At 40.7% G+C, this 22127-nt stretch overlaps 1 protein-coding gene and 1 long non-coding RNA gene across 7 annotated transcripts in view; one reads left to right on the top strand and one right to left on the bottom strand.

Moving 5' to 3' along the window:
- KIF2A (kinesin family member 2A) overlaps positions 1-22127 on the top strand; it is a 48028-nt gene that overhangs the window by 652 nt on the left and 25249 nt on the right. For 4 of the 6 annotated variants that reach the window (XM_079995464.1, XM_079995466.1, XR_013843531.1 and 1 more), the window contains 5 exons: positions 16398-16492; positions 17932-18048; positions 18679-18733; positions 19879-20001; positions 21275-21375. In XM_079995464.1, coding sequence (XP_079851590.1) covers positions 16398-16492; positions 17932-18048; positions 18679-18733; positions 19879-20001; positions 21275-21375 — 491 coding nt within the window. Of the gene's footprint in view, positions 1-16397; positions 16493-17931; positions 18049-18678; positions 18734-19878; positions 20002-21274; positions 21376-22127 lie in introns of those variants that run through there. The other 2 variants (XM_079995467.1, XM_079995463.1) reach the window with 1 other exon arrangement.
- LOC307226921 lies at positions 744-7915 on the bottom strand. The gene is made up of 3 exons (XR_013843699.1): positions 4319-7915; positions 2799-2913; positions 744-817 (listed from the first exon to the last, which is right to left on the bottom strand). It is a non-coding gene; the product is annotated as an uncharacterized lncRNA (long non-coding RNA).

Here is a 22127-nt window from a genome sequence, read left to right as displayed (position 1 = left end):
TGGGGTGGAAGCCATGGGGCGGAGGGGTCAGTCTCGAGAGGTTGAGGGAGTGACAGGGGAACGGATGGGGAGCTGGTAGGGAAGGGCGTGACCCCCGCCCCACAAGGCGTGTGTGGTGGTGCAGGAAGGGGGTCGGGGTGTGTGTGGGGGGGGGGATCGGCGCCCGCGATGGTGAGGTGGGACAGCTGCTTGGTATGTGTAGTAGCATAGGAAAGGTGAGGCTTTGGAGTGGTTTGCTCGATCGCTTGGAAGAGGAGGAGAGTGGGTGTCCCCCCCCCACCTTCCCCTCCACAAATGCACTGAGCAAACCTGTCATCTCCCCAACAGGAGCGTGCTTTAGAAGCACACAGATCGGTATGAGCTATACATCAAACGGCCGGATGCAGTGACGCCGAGGGAGCTTTACCTCTCACCTCCCCCCCCCCATCGCCAATTATTCGACAAAAATCTTACCGTGGTGTGTTAAATGAAATAGAATCACACACAGCCTTTTGACACCCGGATGTTTGTATTGCCCCCCCCCCCTCCCTCACAAAGAATAAGGTTCCTGTGTTGATTCAGTGTTTCCCTTTTTTGCCCTGTATTTCCTGGCAGCAGCATGTGCGATGCTTTCTATAGATGCAGATGAAGTTCGTGGGCGGGTGAAGCTTGGGAGCGATTACCCTTGGATAGTATGACTACAGCGTATTGGAAGGCTGCAAGCAGAGTGAATCGATGGGCCCATCTCTGCTGCTCAATGGATGGGGGTGATGTCGTCTGTTGCTAGCTGGCCTCGTTGATGGTGGGGTGGGGTCAGCTTGGGATTCTTCCAACAATGCTAAATAATTGGGGAGAGGAGGGAGGACATCAGGTGTTTATATCGTGGCAGAGGTATTTAATGCTGATGTACCAAAAGGGAGAAGGAGCACATAGTATTTTTAACTGCTTTTCCTTTCAACTCTTCTAATTGCACTCTGAGGACTGTGTTTTTATTGCAGTGTTACAGCTACACATACTCATATAATGGAATTAAGTGTGAGAGGGTGTGTGAGAGATGAGGCTACTCATTATTCAGCTGTGTAATTTAAGAAAGGATAAAAATTCTTATTCCAGCTTCAGAGTGACCCAATGGGGGTGTGTGGGTTTGGGTTTTCCTCCTTGCCACAGTTGAGACAGGTGGGTGAATGAAGCAGACAGGGTAGAATAGTAGCCTAACTGAGTAGAAATATTTTCTGCATTGGAATGGTGGCATTCTGTTCTTCTGATCTACAAACCCATTCTCATGATTCTAAGAAGTAAAACTCTGGCATTGCTTGCTTCAGCCAGTGGTGGAGGAAGGTGGGAGGCCCTGGATGCCATTTTCCTACTTGGAGAGACCCTTTGATATTCCAGCCTTCCTCAATGCATGTGCCTTTCAGATATTTGGACTACAGCTCCCATTAACCTCAGTCTGCTGGCTGGGACTGTTGGGAGCTGTAGTCTAAAATGCCAGGAAGGTGCTATGTTGTGGAAGGCTGCCCAGATCTTAAAATGTAGTTTTCTCGTTTACATATAGCAATTAATTTGGTTTGGTTAGTCACCTGTCATCACCAAGTGTTTCTAAAAGTCTGTTTCAAAAGTGGTTTGACAGGATGACTGCTGTTGGAAGAAAATAACTATAAGGCCTTGAAAACAATTCAATGGTTCTTTAGATGAACTGAGTGTTTCCAAAACAATGAGATGCTTAATATCTAAAATCCCAAGGAGTGATATTTCTGTCAGTTAAATGAAAAAGCATTGGGATTCGGTTTGTGTGGAAATTTGTAGCCACATAAATTTATTTTAATGTTTCCACTGTATCTTTCACTTTATATAAAAAAGAAATAGGGAGCTCTTTTCTCCCTGGTCTTTAAAACTGCCATATTCAAATAAGACCACCTGCAAATAGCCTTGGATCTAGTCCTTTTACTTTTAAGGAGAGTTTCAAGGCAGGATGGGTTTTTGTGGATTTCTGCAAGTACATTGGTCCAAGTAAGTTTAGTATAAAATTGCAGAAATGTTGGGTAGCTTAATTGTTTAGAGAGGGAAACAAAGATATGTTGCTGTCAGAACTGTGACTTGTAATTTTTCCAGCATTTTTTATTAAACATTTGTAAAACTAGAGTGATATAATACAATTATAAAATTTAAGACTTGGTTATAGTCTGCAGTTTGTAGAATCACAGTACTAGCAGTATATAAAATATTTAAAATAGTTTTTGTTGTGGTTCTTGTATATCTGTTGTTAAAAAAAAAAAGGAAGACTGACCAACATACAAAGCTGCATAGGGCGTAGGTGAAATGAAAGTTGACTATTAAGATTATCCCAACAACTTTTACTCCAGTTTTTAATAATGTCATAAAACCATAGAATTGTAGGGATGGAAGGGATATTGAGGACCATCTAGTCCAACCCCTGCGATGCAGGAACATGCAACTGTTCTATACAGGGATCGAATACAGGGACCTTGGTACCATGCTGTAACCAACTGAGCTATCCATGTCATATATAGATGAATGGATGGGGTACTTACCAGAGACACATTGAAATATATAAATATTCTGTTCCTTGCAGTTTGTGTAGCTTTCCACTGTGGGCAAGACGGAAGCAACACAAGCATTTATTTCTTTAAATGATTTATATGCTGCCCTTCAGTTCATAAAATTGTCAGGGTGGCTAGCAATTCCAAGTAAAATACATACAATTAACAATAAAAACAATACATAAAATTAAGTTAGTACAAAAATGAAAAACAGAATAGTATAAAATCAGTCTGTTAAACCTATCTTAAGTGACATACCTGAAGGTCTAGGCATATTGGAATGTATTTTACCAGGTGTCTAAAAAGCATCCTGTTTGGTGCTAAGTGAGCCTTCTTGAGGAGGACAATTCTACCTGTGGACACAACACCACAACTGTAAAGTTCCTCTCTCCAGTTAGCACCCATCTTATATGAAGGTGATAAGACTATGAGGAGTGGTTCTGAAAGAATATCTGTATAATATTCAGGCAGTTGCATGTGGGAAGAGATGCTATACCACTGGCCAATTTCTCTTGATGCCTCCATGTGATCATGTATGTTTCTAAACACTGCTTGTTTCATTATAAAAATGCAGTTTGCCATTCATTTTCAACTGAAGTGGGTGGGTAGGGAAGTGTTTCCCACCACCTTCTGGAAGCCACTGAAAGAGCATTTTGTACCTTCGGGAATACAGAGCAATCATTTGTTGTTTTCTGCTGCTCCAGAGAAGCGGACACGGAGCAATGGTTCCAAACTACAAGAAAAAAGATTCCACCTAAACATTAGGAAGAACTTCCTGACAGTAAGAGCTGTTTGACAGTGGAATTTGCTGCCAAGGAGTGTGGTGGAGTCTCCTTCTTTGGAGGTCTTTAAGCAGAGGCTTGACAACCATATGTCAGGAGTGCTCTGATGGTGTTTCCTGCTTGGCAGGGGGTTGGACTCGATGGCCCTTGTGGTCTCTTCCAACTCTCTGATTCTATGATTCTATGATCTTCTGGCATACTGACAAGACGGAAGAAAACTTTGGTCAAACAATATGTTACATGCAGATGTGTGTGTAACCCTTGGATCAGCACTTGGCTGGGGGCAGAATCTATGGGATATTCTATTTACATTAAATTTTTGCTGAAGCCCCAAGCCAAGAAACCTGGGACTCCCAATTGAATGGCTGAGTAGCAGCCCTCCCACAAGGCACACCCACTCCTAAGGTATGTGCAAGAAATGGTGTCCTGTAACTAACAACAGTGGATCAACAAGAGGTTAACAATGTGGGAAGCAGTACACAAATCGATTTTAGTCTAAAATGTCCTACTTTCTTCCAAAGGAAGTCTTACGCCCTTACAGTTTAGGGTGCAGTGCAAGCAGCAACTCTCAACAGGTGGCACCAGAGGATGGTTTCTGTGCCTCTGCAACTCCATGCTGATAGGAATTGCTTCTCTTAGGTGGATTTCTGAAACAGTGATTTCAGACAGTAGTATTATAGCAAGCAAAGCTCAGCGATCCCTAATTGAAACATTATACTGTATGGGAGACCAATTTTCTCCTCTTCACAAAGAGAAATGTATCTTTCTCACCAGATCTGTGACCGCTGCTCTCCAGAGGCCACTTTCTGTTGGGGTGAACTAGCATCAGCACAAGTGACCTAGGCAGCTCTGGCCAACATACAAATGAATGTGGCATGTTGGGTTGAACACTTATGTTTTCTCTGCACTTTCTGCTTCCGCTTGGTGTTACCTTCTCTACAGCTTTAAATGTGTTATGTTATCTCATGGTTCTTTTTCACAGGCAAAGCTACTTACAGAGTGTTGCTTGGAATCATGAGCACAGGGATACACAACCCCCTATTTCCTGACTCCAAATTGCTGTTTCTTCCAGTGTACCACTTGAATGTTTGCCTATATTTGAAACTCTGAAGGGAAAAATAAAAGAGAATTTGGAATAAATAAATGATGAACAGGGAAAGGGTTAAGTACCAACAAAGCCACACTTTTGATTACTCTCTGGAAGTGCGAGTACTCTCTCTTTCAAAAGAGGTCATGGTAATGCGGCATATATCTGGGTGTAATATCTAGCTTGTCCTGAGGGAGGAAGAAAGCCAGGAGCAAAAATGACATAGGGTTTGTTTCCTGTCCTCCACCTCTTGACTTGGGGATTCCTCAACTTCAGTTGGATACCTGGACACGAGGGCATTAATTAGCAAAATAATTTGCTGATCAGGCTGCCAGGGCAGCAACTCACATTACTTTCATGAAAAAAGATCATGAGTAATTTATCTCAATCTTTTAAGTTCCTGGAAGACAAGTGGCAAGACCAGTATTTTAGACTGTGGTTAAATATGTAATTTCAGAACTGAAGGAATAAAGTTAGTCTGCCTCAGATAATGATTGGCTATGCAGTCTATTCCCACCAGTATTGAAAGAGGTCCGGCCCACATTGGCATGCTGGTGTCCATGATTCTCAAGTCCATGGCAGGCCTTCGTGTGCACCCAGTTCAATACTTAGCTTCAATTCTGGGTTGATCTGTCAGCTTTCTGTTCCTGGACTCCTTGGAAGGCAAGGCTGTCTTGAGGGGCAGAGGGAAGTCAGTGACAAAATAATTCTTTTCTATTTGCAACTGTGTGGTGTAATATGACCTAACTTCCACTGTGCCATGAACTTCAGTATTCTTGTCTTCTACTTCCTGGTTAGCCAGCTACTACCTTAGTCATCCAGAGCAGCTGTGTTTGTTAGTGCCTTATGTGTAACACCCCATTGTTTCCTGCTGCTGTGCAGTGCTAGGTAATTAGCAGCAAGAAAATTCACCAGCAAACATGCCAGGGTCTGGATTTATAGACAAGCAAGAATACTTCATACATGAAGAGGAATATTTAATTTAATGGGACAAGGTAGCTGTGACTATGATGAGTTCTATTAACTTCAATGAAAACGGGACATCTGCATAGATGCTCTGTTGATATATGCTGAAAACGGATCCTGTTGAAGTGCCATTTATTTTTTGCACTTATTGTCTAATACATATCTAAGGTCAGAAATGCCCTTTACATCAAGAATTGTAGTATGCACACTGTGGTTTATTTGTTGACATTAGAGCCCATTACTTCCATTTTTTTATGTCCACTCCCATTTTGAAAGTTAAGCCTTTTACTTAAGAAAAAAACTTTTATACTTTGTAGAAATGCCTGATTATATAAAAGCTGCTAGAACTGCATCAACATTATCTTTGGGTGCGTGGGGGTGGAATGGACGTTTAGCCCATTTAGTTCAGTAGTTCTTACTTCTTGGGAGGTGTGTATAGACTGGCAGCTGCAGTGGGTAAAAGAGAACTGAGGTATTGAAAACTTGTTAAACTTAGACTGCAATCCTGTGCCATTTACCTGGGAGTAAGTCCTATTGCACTCAGTGGAGTTTACTTTGTAGTAGTCCTGTAAAGGACTGTACTGTAATTCTGCAATTTTAGCAAGTAATGAAAAGATGTGCACATGAATTACGGTAATGCACTTCTGAGACATAGCCACCTGAAAAAGCTAATTAAAGGTTCAGCTCCCTGCATCTTCAGCTACATGGGCCTCTAGTTGCAGGGCTTCCCTACCTGATACTTTGAAGAGCCTGTGCTAATTCTTGTACATAATACTGGGCAAGACTGACCTGTGCTCTGACTCGGTTTAGCATTAGGCCATTTCATACATTTATATGATGAGTAAGCATTGCCCCAGAGCAATTAGATGAGTTGGCATGTGGCTATTAGCTTTTTAAGGATAGAATATTGCCTCCCATGCTGTTTAACTTTCCATTCTTGAAAGGTAGAAAGTAAGAACCCTACACCTTGTTTCCACAATACTCTTAAGCTCAAAGGAAGAAACAAGTTCTAAGGCTTGAATGGTACTGTTCACTTTTCCAGCTTTAGTTCATGAACTTTCATTCTAGAAGGGGGAATCCAACCTGCAGTCTGATACAGCCAAGTGTAGGGCAATATTAGTGCTGTGCTATGTTCTCTAGATTGAGGGCACAAGGAGAAGGGGATGACAGAGGAAGAGATGGTTGGACAGTGTTCTCGAAGCTACTAATATGAATTTGACCAAACTGCAGGAGGCAGTGGAAGACAGGAGTGCCTGGCGTGCTCTGGTCCATCGGGTCACGAAGAGTCGGACACGACTAAACGACTGAAGAACAACAAATGTTCTCTAGAAATTGAGGCTGGACAGGGAGCGGGGGCACAGAAAAGGAATTTGGGAAGTTAAGTTACGAATAATAGCAAACTTAAAGGTAAATGGACCCCTGACCATTAGGTCCAGCCGTGAACGACTCTGGGGTTGTGGCGCTCATCTCGCTTTATTGGCCGAGGGAGCCGGCGTACAACTTCCAGATCATGTGGTCAGCATGACTAAGCCGCTTCTGGTGAACCAGAGCAGCGCATGGAAACGCCATTTACCTTCCCGCCAGAGCGGTACCTATTTATCTACTTGCACTTTGACGTGCTTTCGAACTGCTAGGTTGGCAGGAGCAGGGACCGAGTAATGGGAGCTCACCCCGTCACGGGGATTCGAACCACCGACTTTCTGACCGGCAAGTCCTAGGCTCAGTGGTTTACACCACAGCGCCAGCTGCAAATAGCAAACTTAAGTGCTAACTAACCACTAAAGTTTTATTTGTAATGCTGCACTTAGACTTTCTGTTTGCTGCTGTTCTACAGCTTAGTGTTTGGGGCATAGATTTTACATTTAATGAGCAATGGAAGGAATAGATCACCATGCAGATATGTAATTAATGCAATTAGATTGAAGTGCAATATTATGACTCAAGCTTTAGACTAGTTTTTTTTACTTCATGTCTTTGGTGTCTGAATCATACAATGTGTAATATTATAAAGTAAAACTAGAACAGGCTTTGTGGTTATAATAAATAATCATGGATTGTGTAGCTTGAGGTGAGGAGCAAAAGTGTAAGAGGAACAAGTCAAAAGATTTACATCTTAGAAGGGTGGGGATAAGGATATTTCACAGACATTGTCAGTGTCTTGCACAGTGAGAAGTGTGCCTCCATTTCTGGTAATCTTTCAGTCATGTACATTTTCCGTATTTTCCTTTTATGGGAGATGCTGTAGAAAGAAGACACATCTCTCTGACACTTTAAGTCACGTTGCAACCCCTGAATTGGGCACTGAAGAAGTCATAGGAGCAATTTTTGTGAGCTTGTTTGCAGCCTTGATAACCTGCAGTTATCTTCTTCAGAAGATTGCCTTCACTCTAAGCTAGCTTTGTTCACTTTTGGCGAAGTTGGCTTATAGCCAAATTTCATTGGCTGCGAGGCATCACTGTTGCTAGAAAGAGGAACTATTTTCATACACAAAATCCTGCCAGTGCTGCAGTTCATGAGGCTGTGAATGTTGGTGAACCACCACAATGAAGTAAGCATTTGGCGGGGGGGGTGTGTGTGTGATGGGGTTGGAAGCTATTTGGGGGGCCTTGAAGGTCTCCTCACATGCATTCCTACAAATATGTGGAGTGTCAACAGGAAGAATGGAAAAGAATTGTTCACGTAGGAGAGATAAGGATAGCAAAGTGTGAAGGTAGGGAATTGCAGGAAGAATAGACCAGATTATAAGGAAGTATTCTGCTTTTTTAAAAAAAAGCATCCAAGTGTATGAAGGCAGACTTTTGCAACCTTTTTACTGGAGTATAGACAAAAATAGACTTGTTAAATATTTAGGATTCACACTGAATCATTTTTTTAATATAATGGGTAGCATGCCTACCTTTCACTAATTAGTTTGCTTGAAGGCTTTGCAATGCAGTTTGTGTTATTATATAGTCTCTTATTTAACTTTGGTGAAAAATCCATTTGGAAATGGTTTGAAATCTATTTTTTCCTCACTCAATCTAGTGTACAAATCAATCTAGTGTACAAATAGTTAAAAAGCTGTGCTAGATCAGATGAAAAGTCCATCTAGTCCTGCATCGTGTTTCCGAGAGTTACCAACCAGAAGACTCTGGGAATCTTGCTTATAGGTCATCAAGGGAATAGCCCTCTCTCACTGCCTCTGCTAGCAACTGGCATTCAGGTGCACACTGTGTCTGAACATGGAGGTTCCATATAGCTAGGAGCAATGGATATATCTCTGTGAATTTAATCCCCCTTTAAAGCCATATTAGCTAGTGAACATGACAATATCTTGTGGCAGTTTTATCTGTTAGGAATCTCCTGCCATTCAGTTATATTGGGTGACCCTGAATTCCAGACTTACTTGAGAGGAAGAAGAATCTATTATGTTCTCTTCCCTTCCCTAGGCATTTTTTTTTTTTTTTTGTAAATGAAAATCCCTCAAATTTGCTAGCCATTTCCTTGTAAGTCCTCTCTTTGTAGGGAAGTTGCTTCAATTTCCTGATAGTTTTGGTTGCTTTTCCTTGCAACTTTTCCAATGCTACAATGTCCTTCTTCAGACGAGGGAACCAAAAATCCACAGTTACGCCTTATGTCTGTGCCTAGGATGAGGAATTTATTGCCCATTCCTACTGAGCATCATTGGTACTTTTTTTTCAGGCACCTGCTGTTTACACCATTGATTATTGTGCACTGTCCTGATGTTAATGGTGCTCCAGTTGTGGAAAGGAATAAGAATATTGTCATACTGGTCTATATTATTTTCATTCCCAAGCATGGGATTTGCCTTCTCATAGGTACCGTATCATGGGCCATTTTTTTGATTAAACTATCCATAACTTCAAGATCTGATTAGTTATACCTCAGCAGTTTATTACTCCAATGTGCATCATTTTATACTTACTTTACATAGAATAAGCTCATTTGCCATTTTATTGCCCATTCTATTTACCAATTTGGAGAGTTCCTCTTGGATCTCCATGCTGTCTCCTTGAGTTTTCACCTTCCTGAATAAATTGATGTCATCTACAGACTTGACTATTTCGCTGTCTACCTCAGCTCTAGATGATTTATGAACCAATTAAAAAACACCTGTCCAAATACAGATCCTTAGGGACACTCCAGTACTTGCTTGCTTTCATTTGCAGAAGTTTCCATTTATTCCTACCCACAGTACCAGAAAATAATACCAGAATCAGGTATTAAAACTTCATCAGATGTTTAAAGCCCAGGATAATAGGGATGTCCTCACCTGTGTCTATAACAGTCATGTGTAGCAGTGTTGCTGGTTGTCCACTGAGTTGGTGAGCTTCATTTGACAGCAGCACAAAACCAAACCCACCCCTGTAGAATGCTCTTCCAGTAGACATTCAAGAGGCACCTTTTATATTAACCATCAAATGTTTGCTGAAAACTTCTCTTTGCCACCAAGCTTATGCAGACAATTAAGAAAAACATTTTCTGTAATAGTCGACTGGGGATCTGTTTTAATTTTTATTGTGGTTTTTATTGCAATGCAATTGTTGGTAAATTGTTGTTGTTGTTTTAAATATAAAATTGCGGCATATAATTTTTTAAAAATAGTTGAAACTCTTTAAAATCAGGAGAACAATTTAAAGGTGATATAATCTATCTGTACCAATAATGTAACACTGAGCAGACTGCATTGCTCCTTTTCTCGTGCATCTTTGTGTAGTATTTTGATATCTTGACTTGAAAAAACACTTGTCAACTTTGTTGATAGCCATGAACTGAATGCCCTTACTATAAGACTATAAATCATATATGTAATCTCACGTAAATGAATACAGGCAGTGACCATTTTGCACAAGGATTTCATTCCCAGCCCCTGTGTGTGTCACGGAGTGTGCATAATTTTGCCCTGCCCTGTTATGCCCCCATTTTGCCCTCTTCTGTGTCCAAAAGGACCTGTGCATAAGTGATCGCACATCAATTGGACACATGCTTAAAATGGTTGTCACCTGTATTCACTTTTTTACAAGGAACTGTCCAATTTATGCATCTTTATGGAACTGTAGAATAGCTGTGATTCCAGTTGAGCTATCTGGGTGAGAGCTTATTTGAGGCTCTTGTTTACTTTTTAAAAATCACATTTTTGTCTTGCCCTTCCTCTAAGGGCCACCACCCCCCTTTACAGTTTTACAACCTTAGGGTGTAGGTTTGGTTGGAAAAAACCAAGTAGGCCAAGATGACACAGTGAGGTTCTTGGGTGAGTGGGAATTTGAACTCTCTGTTTGTACATGCCACTAAATCAAACCATGGCTTAGTGCAAATAAGGAAATGTGTGGATTCTTGTTGTGAAGCTCATGACCTCTGTGCTCCTCCCCCAGTCCTGTTGCTGTCATGCCACCAAGGGTTAAACCATAATTTGGTGCTGCTTTAGGAACCCGCTTGTTTGTGCCAGACTGTAGTTTGTCTTCATGTTACATACAAACCTGGTCAGTGTATACTATAACCATCTCAAGGTGGAAAGCATGATTTTTCTTCAAGGGTTGTCACTCATTCATGAAGTTGCAGCTGTGTTTCTGGAAAGTAGTATTGGGAATGGTGTTAGTCTACCCTGTCCTATTTGTTGCATGCATTGCTACTACTGAGGGTAGCATAGAACATCCAGTCTTTCGTAGATTTAAACAATTCTGCAAGTCTTTTGCCATTGACTCTTCTCTACTTGTGATTTCATAACTGCATTGCCAATGTGATGGTTGGTAGGGCTAGTTGACCAGGATGCTGATGCATTGGTCAAGTTTATTAATAGAAACTTAATTTTGTATCAAATTGCATATGGATTCCATAAGTGATGAAAACTAGCACAAGGTGCCAGATAGCCAGGACAGTTAAGTGACCAAGACTGCTTTTGAAATAGACAGTGTAGGGATTGATGTAGGAAATGTCCCTTTGTTCTGCGCCTCTTGGTGGCCTTTGGCATGGTATCTTGCTATTTTGTAGGGCTGCCCATGGAAGTTGATGAGAGTGATCTCCTAGATTGCTCTTTTTTGACACAACATTTCTGAATTATCAGGTTGGGGGATGGTTTATCAGATCCCAAGGAATTAATCTCTCTGTGTCACAAGGTACACCTTAATCCCCTCTGCTGTTGGAACCGTTAAGGGATATTGTTTGAAGGTTGAAAGTGAGATACTATCAACATGCTGAGGACACACACTGCTTTATTTTTTGTTGCATTAGTCTAGGTGAAATACTTTCTGGTTTTGTCCAGTCTAGCTACAGAAGATTTATTTTTGCTTATTGGGAATCCGTGGTACCTCGGGTTACAAACCTAATTTATTCTGGAGGTCTGTTCTTAACCCGAAACTGTTCTTAACCTGGGGCACACTTTTGCTAATGGGGCCTCCTGCTGCTGCGCAATTTCCGTTCTCATTCTGGGGCAAAGTTCGCAACCTGGAGCAACTACTTCTGGGTTAGTGGAGTTTGTAACCTGAAGCTTCATATACTGTAACATGAGGACCTGAATTTATTTTGTTCTTCTGAAGAATCTGTTACATAGCTACTGTATCAAGTGGATTCATAATCATTTTCCTAATTGCTTTTAATTATATAAATAATATTTCAAATAACAAACATCCTAAGATGTAGCTGGTGTTGAAGCTTTTCTCAGGTGATTAATTTGACTTCTGCTCACTAGTATTTGAAATGGAATCTCATTCATATGTTTGGCAAGCTTAGTGTGGCCCTAACTGATTGTTTATCATGTTCTTATAAAAAGAATATATATATATATATATATATATATATATATGAATTTAGAACAAAAAGCCCTTTAGAGCTAGGGCAGTCTATATTAGCAGGTAACAGAGATATATCCTCTCACAGAGATTGTCCTTAGTTAACATATTCATTTATTTTCAAACATTTGTCAGTTCCTGAATTCTGTGAGTTCAGTTCTGTGAGTATTGTATAGTAGCCATAGAACTGCAGAAGACTTAACCTTGGGAGGTAGGCAGTTTCTTCATGTTATGAAGAAACATACTTTGGGGAATCTACCGTCTTCGTGGTTGTGACACATCATATTTGAACAGGAACAGAAAAGCATTATGGTTACCTCCTAGTCTGACCAATACATCATAGGTTTTTAAATTTTCACAAGATGAAGTGGAGAGGGGAAAGGTCAGACATACCGTATTTTTCACTCTATAACACGCACCAGACCATAACACGCACGTAGTTTTTGGAGGAGGAAAACAAGAAAAAAATATTCTAAACAAAATAGTGGATATATGATTTTTGTGGTTCATGCTGTGGCCACAGACATGTGATCTGACAGTGAGTTTGGAGTAGCCCAATGCAAAAATCCTGAGGATCCATGTGGATCCATGCTTTGTAACCATGGAGGAGGGAAGGAAGGGGAACCATGGATCCTCTGCTCACGACTGCAGCAGATCCCCACCGCCACCCGCTGGTATTCGCTCCATAACACGCACAGACATTTCCTCTTACTTTCTAGGAGGAAAAAAGTGAGTGTTATGGTGCAAAAAATACGGTAATTCCTGTAATCCAGCCAAGGAAAGTTGTGTGCAGAAGCAAGCTTACATGTGAACAACCAACATGGATGCAGGTATCCATTTGTATTCATATAGGCTCTTGTTCCAGTTGAACTGGCTACTTGTATATTTTTATGATTGTGGGAATGTACATCACAATCCAGAACAATTGCCTGTTGGGCAAGACTTGTATGCAACAAGAGGTAGATTGCGACCATAGTTCTGTGAAATACCATTAGGTCAAGAAGTATGTATAGTCAGAATGTTAGACAACACCATTCTTGTTTAGTTTTTAAGGTTCTGGTTCATTCTTAATTTTTCTGTCCCTACAGGTGTAAGTTCGTTCTTAGGGTTCTGTCCATACCCTTACCCCCCTCCGCCTCTGCTCCCCCAATTCTTAACCAGAAGTGGTTCCCATCAAATCCCCACACCATTCTTAAAAGTACATTGAGTTCTAAAAACAGTTCTGGTATTTGGAAAGTTGCTGCCACATGCATGGTATTTTTCTCTGGATGTCTTTAACCAGCTGTTCATTCTCAGATTCTTAAACTGCATTTTGAGCTCAGTTTGAATGGTATCTTGGGCAGCAGATGAAATTTTGCAAAAGAAGAAGAAAAGTTTGTGTGAGAGTTTAGCATACACAGGTTATCTTAAAGTCCTATTGGATTGTGTATGCCTCCACCTTTCCTTTCCTCTAAGCTATCAGGTTTGGCCAATCAGAAGCAATAACTGGGTATTTTCTGGGATCCATTTATTTCGCACATATTCTTACCCTTGCTTCCAGGTAGGCAAATTTAGCTTTATAGCTATGGTATTCAGGGACACATCACATCTTTTTGGATGTGTTTGTTGCTTCTCTCATGGCAGAAATAATTATAATAGAAGAAAATTGTCATTTTAATCTTAAAGCATGTGTCTTAAATCCTTTTTCTGTCCCTTCCATGCTTTTTTGTATCCCAAACCAGGTCACTTGTCAGGAAAGAGATGCTCCCCACTGTCTAAGCATGGTGTTCTAAATCCTATCATTCTGTTAATTGGCAGAAGATAACTTCATCTCTGGCTAGAATTGATTTGAGCAGTTGAAGAAGCTGCATTAATTAGTTCCACTTTAGTACAGAAGAGCACAAGCCATTTTGTTCAAATATATACTCAGATGGATGCTGTTGAGAGAGAGGCAGGAAATGGAATTGAAACTGAGAAGACAAAAGTAGGTCCCCAGATGTGTGGGGAAGCACTGAAGGAATGAGAGAACTGTGTACGTTGTGAATAGGCGATTAATAGGGTGTTGCCTTGATGTGCTGTGTCATCTAAAGGTTGGGTGTGATCAGTCAGTACCTGAAATAGGAAAGGGAAATAAATTGCTAACATTGTTTTTTGTATGCAAACTATGAAAATTATTCTGTAATAGAAACTGAATAGCAGAGTTTATTCTTTTAGTAAGGCTGAGCGATACATTTAGAAAGGTGCACACTACTGTGTGCAATCTGTTGTACATAGGCAAAATAATTATAAGATTATTAAAGGTAAAGGTACCCCTGCCCGTACGGGCCAGTCTTGACAGACTCTGGGGTTGTGCGCTCATCTCACTTAAGAGGCCAGGGGCCAGCGCTGTCCGAAGACACTTCCGGGTCACGTGGCCAGCGTGACATCGCTGCTCTGGCCAGAGCCAGAGCCAGAGCCGCACACGGAAACACCGTTTACCTTCCCGCTGGTAAGCGGTCCCTATTTATCTACTTGCACCCGGAGGTGCTTTCGAACTGCTAGGTTGGCAGGCGCTGGGACCGAGCAGCGGGAGCGCACCCCGCCGCAGGGATTCGAACCGCTGACCTTTCGATCGGCAAGCCCTAGGCGCTGAGGCTTTAACCCACAGCACCACCTGCGTCCCATAAGATTATGGGTTAAATACCCTGACACCTATGTTTTCTGAGTGATTAGGTGGTTCAGAATTTATTTATGTATCATTTAGTATCAAAAGAGAAATTTTATGACGTGCCTCTCTAGATTTTCTCCTGTCTTTTTCAAACTTCAAACACCGAAAGCAGGACCAAGTGCTCAGGTGTGCTTGGGTAGGTTTGCAAATTGTCACCTGCTTAGTTGCCATTGGTGAGTAAGAACCTCCTTCAAACAAACAGGCAACAAAGCTTTTGTAAAGTGGAAAAGTTGTTTTTCCTTCTCTCTTGTAGGTCATTAGTATCACATTGCAAATGATTAGCATAGGTATATGAAGGAGTTCCATGGGCTTATTTGTAAGGCTGCCCTTATGGGCAATGATCCAAAGGGAGGGAAATGTGTCTTCAGCCAGAGTGTTCTTTGTAGCTTCACAGCTGCAATTTCTATAACTCAAGCCACTTTAAAAACAGGTCAGCAGCTCACCTCATCACCTGTGGAAGTTACAGTGGTACCTTGATTCTTGAACGGCTTAAATGTCGAACAAATTGGTTCCCGAATGCCGCAAACCCGGAAGCAAGTGTTCCAGTTTGCGAACGTTTTTCGGAAGCTGAACGTCTGATACGGCTTCCACTTGAGTGCAGGAAACTCCTGCAGCCAATTGGAAGCTGCGCCTTGGTTTTTGAGTGGTTTTGGGAGTTGAACAGACTCCTGGAACAGATTAAGTTCGAGAACCAAGGTACCACTGTACAACAACATGCAATTGTGCACCTTCCCTGATAATGCCCTGATAAATGGAACCTGCTAGGTCCCATCACTCGTCCCATCACAGCCAGTTGATGAAGACCTTCAATTAATTGAGTTATTTTGCACTGGCTTAGTTTTATGTTTATTTTGTCCTGCTGGAATTGTTAAATCTGTTGGGTATTGTTATGGTACTATTTTAACTGTGTATGGGGACATTACGGTAGTTGCCTTGAGCCTCTTCAGAGAATAAGTCGGGATATAACTTTTAAAAATTAAACTTCACATAATTGTCTCTGGCATTGCTATAAAAACTCATTTATTGCACGTTTCTGTGCATATATTGGAGTATATGGGTGTTGTTCCAGAGTAGCCAATGTGGTACCCCCAGTATGTTATTGGACTTCAGTTCCCATCAGCCCCAACATGGTCAGTGGCCCAGGATGATGAAAGTCCAGCAACATCTCAAGGGCACCATGTTGCATACTCCTTCTGCAGCTTCTCATGTAAGTTCTGAGTGTCATTTGACATTCTGGGATTGATTGATAGCAGTGTTTGAGGAAAAATAAAGGGGAATATAAGCCATATTGAAATATTTTTTAAAAAGTATTTTATTAGAAATGCAGTTCAGGCTGAAGGCCTGCATGCACTGACCAGGTAGTAAGTGTCACTGAAAACAATTGAATTATGGAGTAGACATGTGATTGCATGTCAGTGGTATAGAAATAAGTGTGATGCATTTTTAAAAAAATAATGAATTCCTTTGCAAATGAAATAATAGAGATGGAATAAAGCTGTTTTGATGGAAATTCTATAAATTGTTGAAGGAGTACTTATACTTCCATTCCAGGCCGAATACATGAAGCTATGGTGACATCTTTAAATGAAGATAACGAAAGTGTTACTGTGGAGTGGATTGAAAATGGTGATACTAAAGGAAAAGAGGTACAATATAATCATATTGACTATAAAAAAGTTATGTTTGTTCTCAGCTGATCTTAGTTCAAAATTGGCCTAATGTATAATATAATGGACCATAGGCATTCAGAATGAAATATAAAGCTCTGTGACTTTTTTTGAAGATGTACTGGTGAAGTGAAGGCCATACAGAATAGGCTATATGATGACATATGAAAATAACTATTAAATGCTTGTTTCATATAGATCTGGTTCACACGTCACATTAAACCATAGTTAAATGTGAAAGTGCAGTGTGCTAGTGCACACTGCTGAAATTACAAGCACTTTGTTCTTCCCTTGCTCATCCTGGCATCAAGCAAACTATGAGTCTGGGTTCAGATGTAATGACAAGCAAGACTATAGCTTGTTCTCCAGCAGGATGGAGGCAGCAGGAGTGGGGGAGGAAAAAAGTGTCTATTATATAGTAGCTTCTCCCCCATTCAGCTGTGCTTTTTTCATGCAACACAAAGGAGAAATAGAGTTAAAATGCTGCCATCAGCATAAAACAGAAGTAGTATCTTGGTATAAAAAACTAAACCAGTTGTTGCCATGGTTGCTTGAGATATGTGTCTACACAAATCTGAAACCTACTTTTCTATGTTCAGGGACCCACTCCTCTGCAACATGAAAAACTAATGTTTGGGGGGTATCTCATCCCTCTGTGGCCCTGACTGAGTTTTTCTGGAGAACAGGCTGCCTGTCTGTCTAAGAGAGCTAGCTCAGAAATTAGCACATTTCTTTGAAAACTGGCAGAAGGAGAAGGCCTTTCCTCTTTAAAATACAGGAAGGAGGAGGCTTCACCAGGCAAGGATCGCTGAGTGAGGTGGGGTGCAAAGCTGGCTGCCCAAAACTGAAAGTTCTAGGTATAAGGCTGAGTTTACCCTAGCAAGGGCCTCTCTGGGAATTGCACTGCTTTAGAGGTCTCAGTCACATTGTCTTTTTATATATATAAAAAAGCTAATAAGAGTGGAGTGGTACCTGGAAGGTACACAAATAAGAGATGAATTAACTTTTCTTTTTGGCAAAGGAGTTTGTGTACTGAATTCTAGAGTGTGTTGCAGTACTGAAAAATTCAGGACTGTTATCAGTCAGTTGTTAAATGATATATGGCTGCCTTGATTGAATAAAAATGTTCCTAGGCCAGAGTATAGAAGGGTGGGATACTCCCTTTTCCATTTCAAAGGGTTCTAGTAGGAACTGCAGATTCACTTTGTGCTAAGTAATTAGACATTGCCACTAATCTTTCCAGGCAAAATAAGGACTTTTTACCCAATATAATGATGTGGAGGCTTCAAATGGAAGTGAGCTGCTACTCTGTGGCAGTGAAACCATGTGGCCTGTCTTGATTTTTTTTTGGTGTTTTTTAAAATTAAAATGCAGGATTTATTTGTTTGCTTTGAACAATCTATCTTTCTCATATGCAGATTGACTTGGAGAGTATTTTTTCGCTTAACCCAGACCTTGCTCCTGAAGAAGATGATCCCAGCCCAGAGACCCCACCACCTCCAACACCTTCCGCTAAAGTGAACAAAATTGTGAAGGTTGGTAATATAAAATGCAATGTCATTTACTCTTCTTCAGTTTGCCTGTTGCTACACGATGTTCATTATTTCAGAATTCTAGGTTTAGCTGTTCAATGGTTTTTATAGGCAGTGCACGGAGATGAATTCTTTATTGACCTTTGCCTTTCTTCATGCCAACAACACATTTTATATAGCACTGGTCTCCTTCATGGCCCAAGTTTTACCAGTGAGTGGGGCTGTTCACATGACATCAAGTGACCTATTTTACCCATGCAGTTTGAATCAAATTGTGCAGGCAAAGGCACAGTGCTCTGTAAGCCCTGACAATGAGTTGACCCCTTTTAGGCCCAACCATATCTTTACCTGCCTCACACCTGATTACCAATAGCTTAACATAATTTGCTATTTTACAGCTCATTTACCCAGTTTGAAAAGATTCATTTGCAGGCAAGCTATATATCAATTGGAAATGTAGAGTAAGTTTGCTGTTTTTCTTGGGGAAGGGTGTAAAGGATTTCTGAGAATTTTGTTGACTTGCTGATCCTCCCTAATTGCTGAAGGGCTATGACTCAGCCGATTACTTTGTTTTAAAAAAGAAAAAAAACCTGAAGATTGGCTAACAAATTAATAGTGTCTGTCTTTCTCTAGAATCGAAGGACAGTGGTACCTGCTAAAGTTGAAGCTCCTACTAGAGACAACAGAGGTAAGGTAGCAAATGATTTATATCCCATTTGAAAATGCATAAAGTAAGGTGATAAATTCCACTTTAATTGTCCAGATCTAATAGCAAAACATTTTGTCTGTGCCTTATTTCCCTGTAAGCTCACTGCCTGGTAATTTTGTTTTACATTTTACCTGCACTCAACCAGCTAGGATGTCCAGAAGTACAAAAGGAGTTACTTCTTTTGTTCTTGAGTTTATGCTATAGTTGGCCCGCTGTGAGAGTAAGGACCTTTCTTCTTTGTCTCTGAGTAATCTTGCAGTTGTATAGACCACTCCCGGACCACTCAGAACACATCAGCTACTGATAAGCAACCTGTCCTTTCATATCTGAGTTATTTTTGCTTCTAATTTGCAGACTTGCTTTCTAGTTGGCTGATAGAGGGAACTGCAGAAGAGAACTTAAGCATTTGTTATATTCAAGCCATTTGAGCATGAGAGCAGAGGGGGCTTGAGGGAGAGAGGGAGAAAACTGCCTGAGATGAAAATCTCTTTGTAGTTCATTCCTGTCCTGTTCTTTAACTTCACTCCCACACCAACCAGAGGATTTGGTAAATACTCCTCTGCTCCACTTCTTTGATTTATCAGTTCAGTAGCAGTATGAATATTTATACCTAAATAGGGTGTGGGACTCCTCCTATAATCTGCATGCATGTGTAATATCTGGGCTGATATACAGATAATAAGACCCAACTAGTTCCTCACAAAGGTTCATGGAACATGTGATTAACTTACCACCAAGCCCTCTATTTTTTTCTCCCTGATGCAACTTGTTTTGAAATATAAAGGGAGAATTGCTTCAGTAGTTCTGCTGGCCTGGAAACAACATCTACCGATGTGTCATATTGAGGGATTAATTTCATTCCCCCCCTCCAGCAGTTGATAATAGTTCATGTATATTTGATTCTCATATTGGTTTGTCTCATAGCATAGTCATCTAAAGTACCGGTTTATGTCCCAAAAAGAGTTTTATAAAGTTTTTCTTAATTATAAATTGTTTTGGTTTTACACATTATTCTGTTAATTAACTAATCATTCTGTTTAGAAATTGGTGCAGTTCCTTCTTTTCTGTTTATGCTCACTCTCTTAGTAATATTTTTGTGTGTTTTTTTGTTTTTGTTTTTTCAGTGGTTGGTTCTGCACGTGCGCGGCCTACTCAGCTTCCTGAACAGTCTTCCTCTACACAACAGAATGGTAGTGTTTCAGATATATCTCCAGTTCAAGCTGCAAAAAAGGAATTTGGACCCCCTTGTATGTAAATCATGTATCAAGGATTCATTCATTTTAGGCATTACATGTACATTCTCTTGGGCAATTCTATAAATTCATAAGTAGTGATTTTTCTGCACAGTGTTATGCCTACTTAGAGAAATCACAATGTGATTGTTCTTCCATCGTCCTGTTGGTAACAGAGTATCTGCAGAATGTTAGTTCTTCTAAAATAATGGCCCATTATTGAAAATTGACCAGACCTTTTATTAGGTCAAACCAAGAGAATAACATGTATGTAAGTTGGTGCCTGCTGTGTGTTGTTACATTTCACTGTCCATATCCCTTAAACTGTGCCTGTAAAGAGAACTACACTGAGGTAGTAGGGAGGTTAACATTGACTACAACATCATTGGCTTACACAGTGTTTGACTTGGTATAGGGCAAGAATGTGACTTTCTTGCAGCTCTGCTGCTGTCAGCTTTATTACTCAGCCCACATCCTGGAGAAAACATGAAGGGGTAGAAAACAGGCTCAAACCAGCTATGGTACAACTGCAGTGACCATTCTTGTCAACCTGGGGTGAGGCAGGCAGGACAGCCCCTAAGCAGGGTTGGACCTTGAAGTGACCCACCCCTTGCCCACCCCCCCATTCCAGCCCTGTTAACCCTCATCCAAGGATCCTTTAATATGCCTCCAATGCTTGTCATAAAGTTGTGGCAAAAACAGAAAACATAGAAACATAATAAGCAGCTAAAATACTGCTATGGTGAAGGCAGCTCCCCTTTCCAGTCTTTTCAATCTAATGACTAATGTATGTCCATAGCAAGGTAATTAATGAGTACTATAAATGAGAGAGAATGGATGGGATGATGAAGTCGTTGAGATTAAACTGGACCTCTTAACCTGTAGCCTGGGATTGGACAAGAAGGACGAACTTCTGTCTCTGGTTCACAGCAAAGTACTGCCCCAAGCAATCTGCCAGCATAGCTAGGCATTGGGGGACCAGCCAGATGGAACAGGAGCCACAGCATGGCTGAAAGGTAACCATACTGTGTTCCACTTAGCAATGCCAGCAAGACATCAGCAATATCTTCAGCTGCCCCCACCTCACCTTGTATCAGCACAAAATGAGCTGTGTAAGTGAGGACCCAGGACTGTTCTGAAAGAAATCAAATTGGCAAATTAAGCCCTGTTTATGCTGAACAGCTTAGGAAGTTCATTAATGTAAGCACTTCTCAGTTTCAGTGGTAAAATGATTTAAAATTTGAAGTAGTATGCATATAAAAGAAACTTGCTTTTCTTCCCCTTTAAGCACGTAGAAAATCAAATTGTGTGAAAGAAGTTGAAAAGTTGCAGGAAAAACGTGAGAAACGAAGACTACAACAGCAGGAACTTAGAGAGAAACGCGCTCAGGTTTGTTTTTATATTTTTGTTCACTTTCTAGTATTTATAATTTGTATTCTAGCAAGTTACTTCAACTAATGTTGAATTTCCTGGCTCATTAGCTACTGCTTCCTAAGATGGTGTAGGCAAATCATTACTGCATACTTGTTACGAGGATGCCATGTTTGAGAAAGTGAGGTTTAAGAAGTGTTACTTAAATAGCTCTGTAAGCATCTCAGTGAGTAGAAAGTGAACACGATGCTACAATCTTTATTTCAAAAAGTTGCTAATCTTAAGCAAATCCGTTAACATTAATGAGTCTTGTCACAAAGCAAGAGCTTTAGAAGAACCACTTGCATAATCCTGTTGGCAGCTTGCATGTTATGTCCCCATGTATTTTCACTCTCTTATTGACGTAATAAGAAATATTGGTACTCAAGCAACGTGATGTTGTACTGATGGTCCTAAGCTGCTGAAGATTTTGCTGTCCCTAGTTGTCAGAAATTAGCAGGGAACAAACTTTTTTGTTCCTTTTCATGAAAAAGAACTTAATACGCAGATTGTAATTTTAAAGCCTGCATGTGTGCGCTGATGCTGATGAAGGGTGGGAGTGGGTTTTCATGTTGGGAGCAGCTGAGCACCCGGAAACACCTTACCTTTGAAGTCAGTTGGACTGCCTTTATTTATTCAGAAAAAGCTAGCTTATGTTAAAATGTGACATCCAGTTTGAGTCCTTTAAGGCGTCTTTGAATATTTTGCATCTAAGTAAATCAAGCAGAACA

The sequence above is a fragment of the Podarcis cretensis genome (assembly GCF_951804945.1).
Source record: "Podarcis cretensis genome assembly, chromosome: 11".
In the NCBI taxonomy this organism is placed as follows: Eukaryota; Metazoa; Chordata; class Lepidosauria; order Squamata; family Lacertidae; genus Podarcis; species Podarcis cretensis.
Note: the sequence above shows the minus strand (reverse complement) of the source record. Positions and strands in the feature narration are given on the sequence as shown.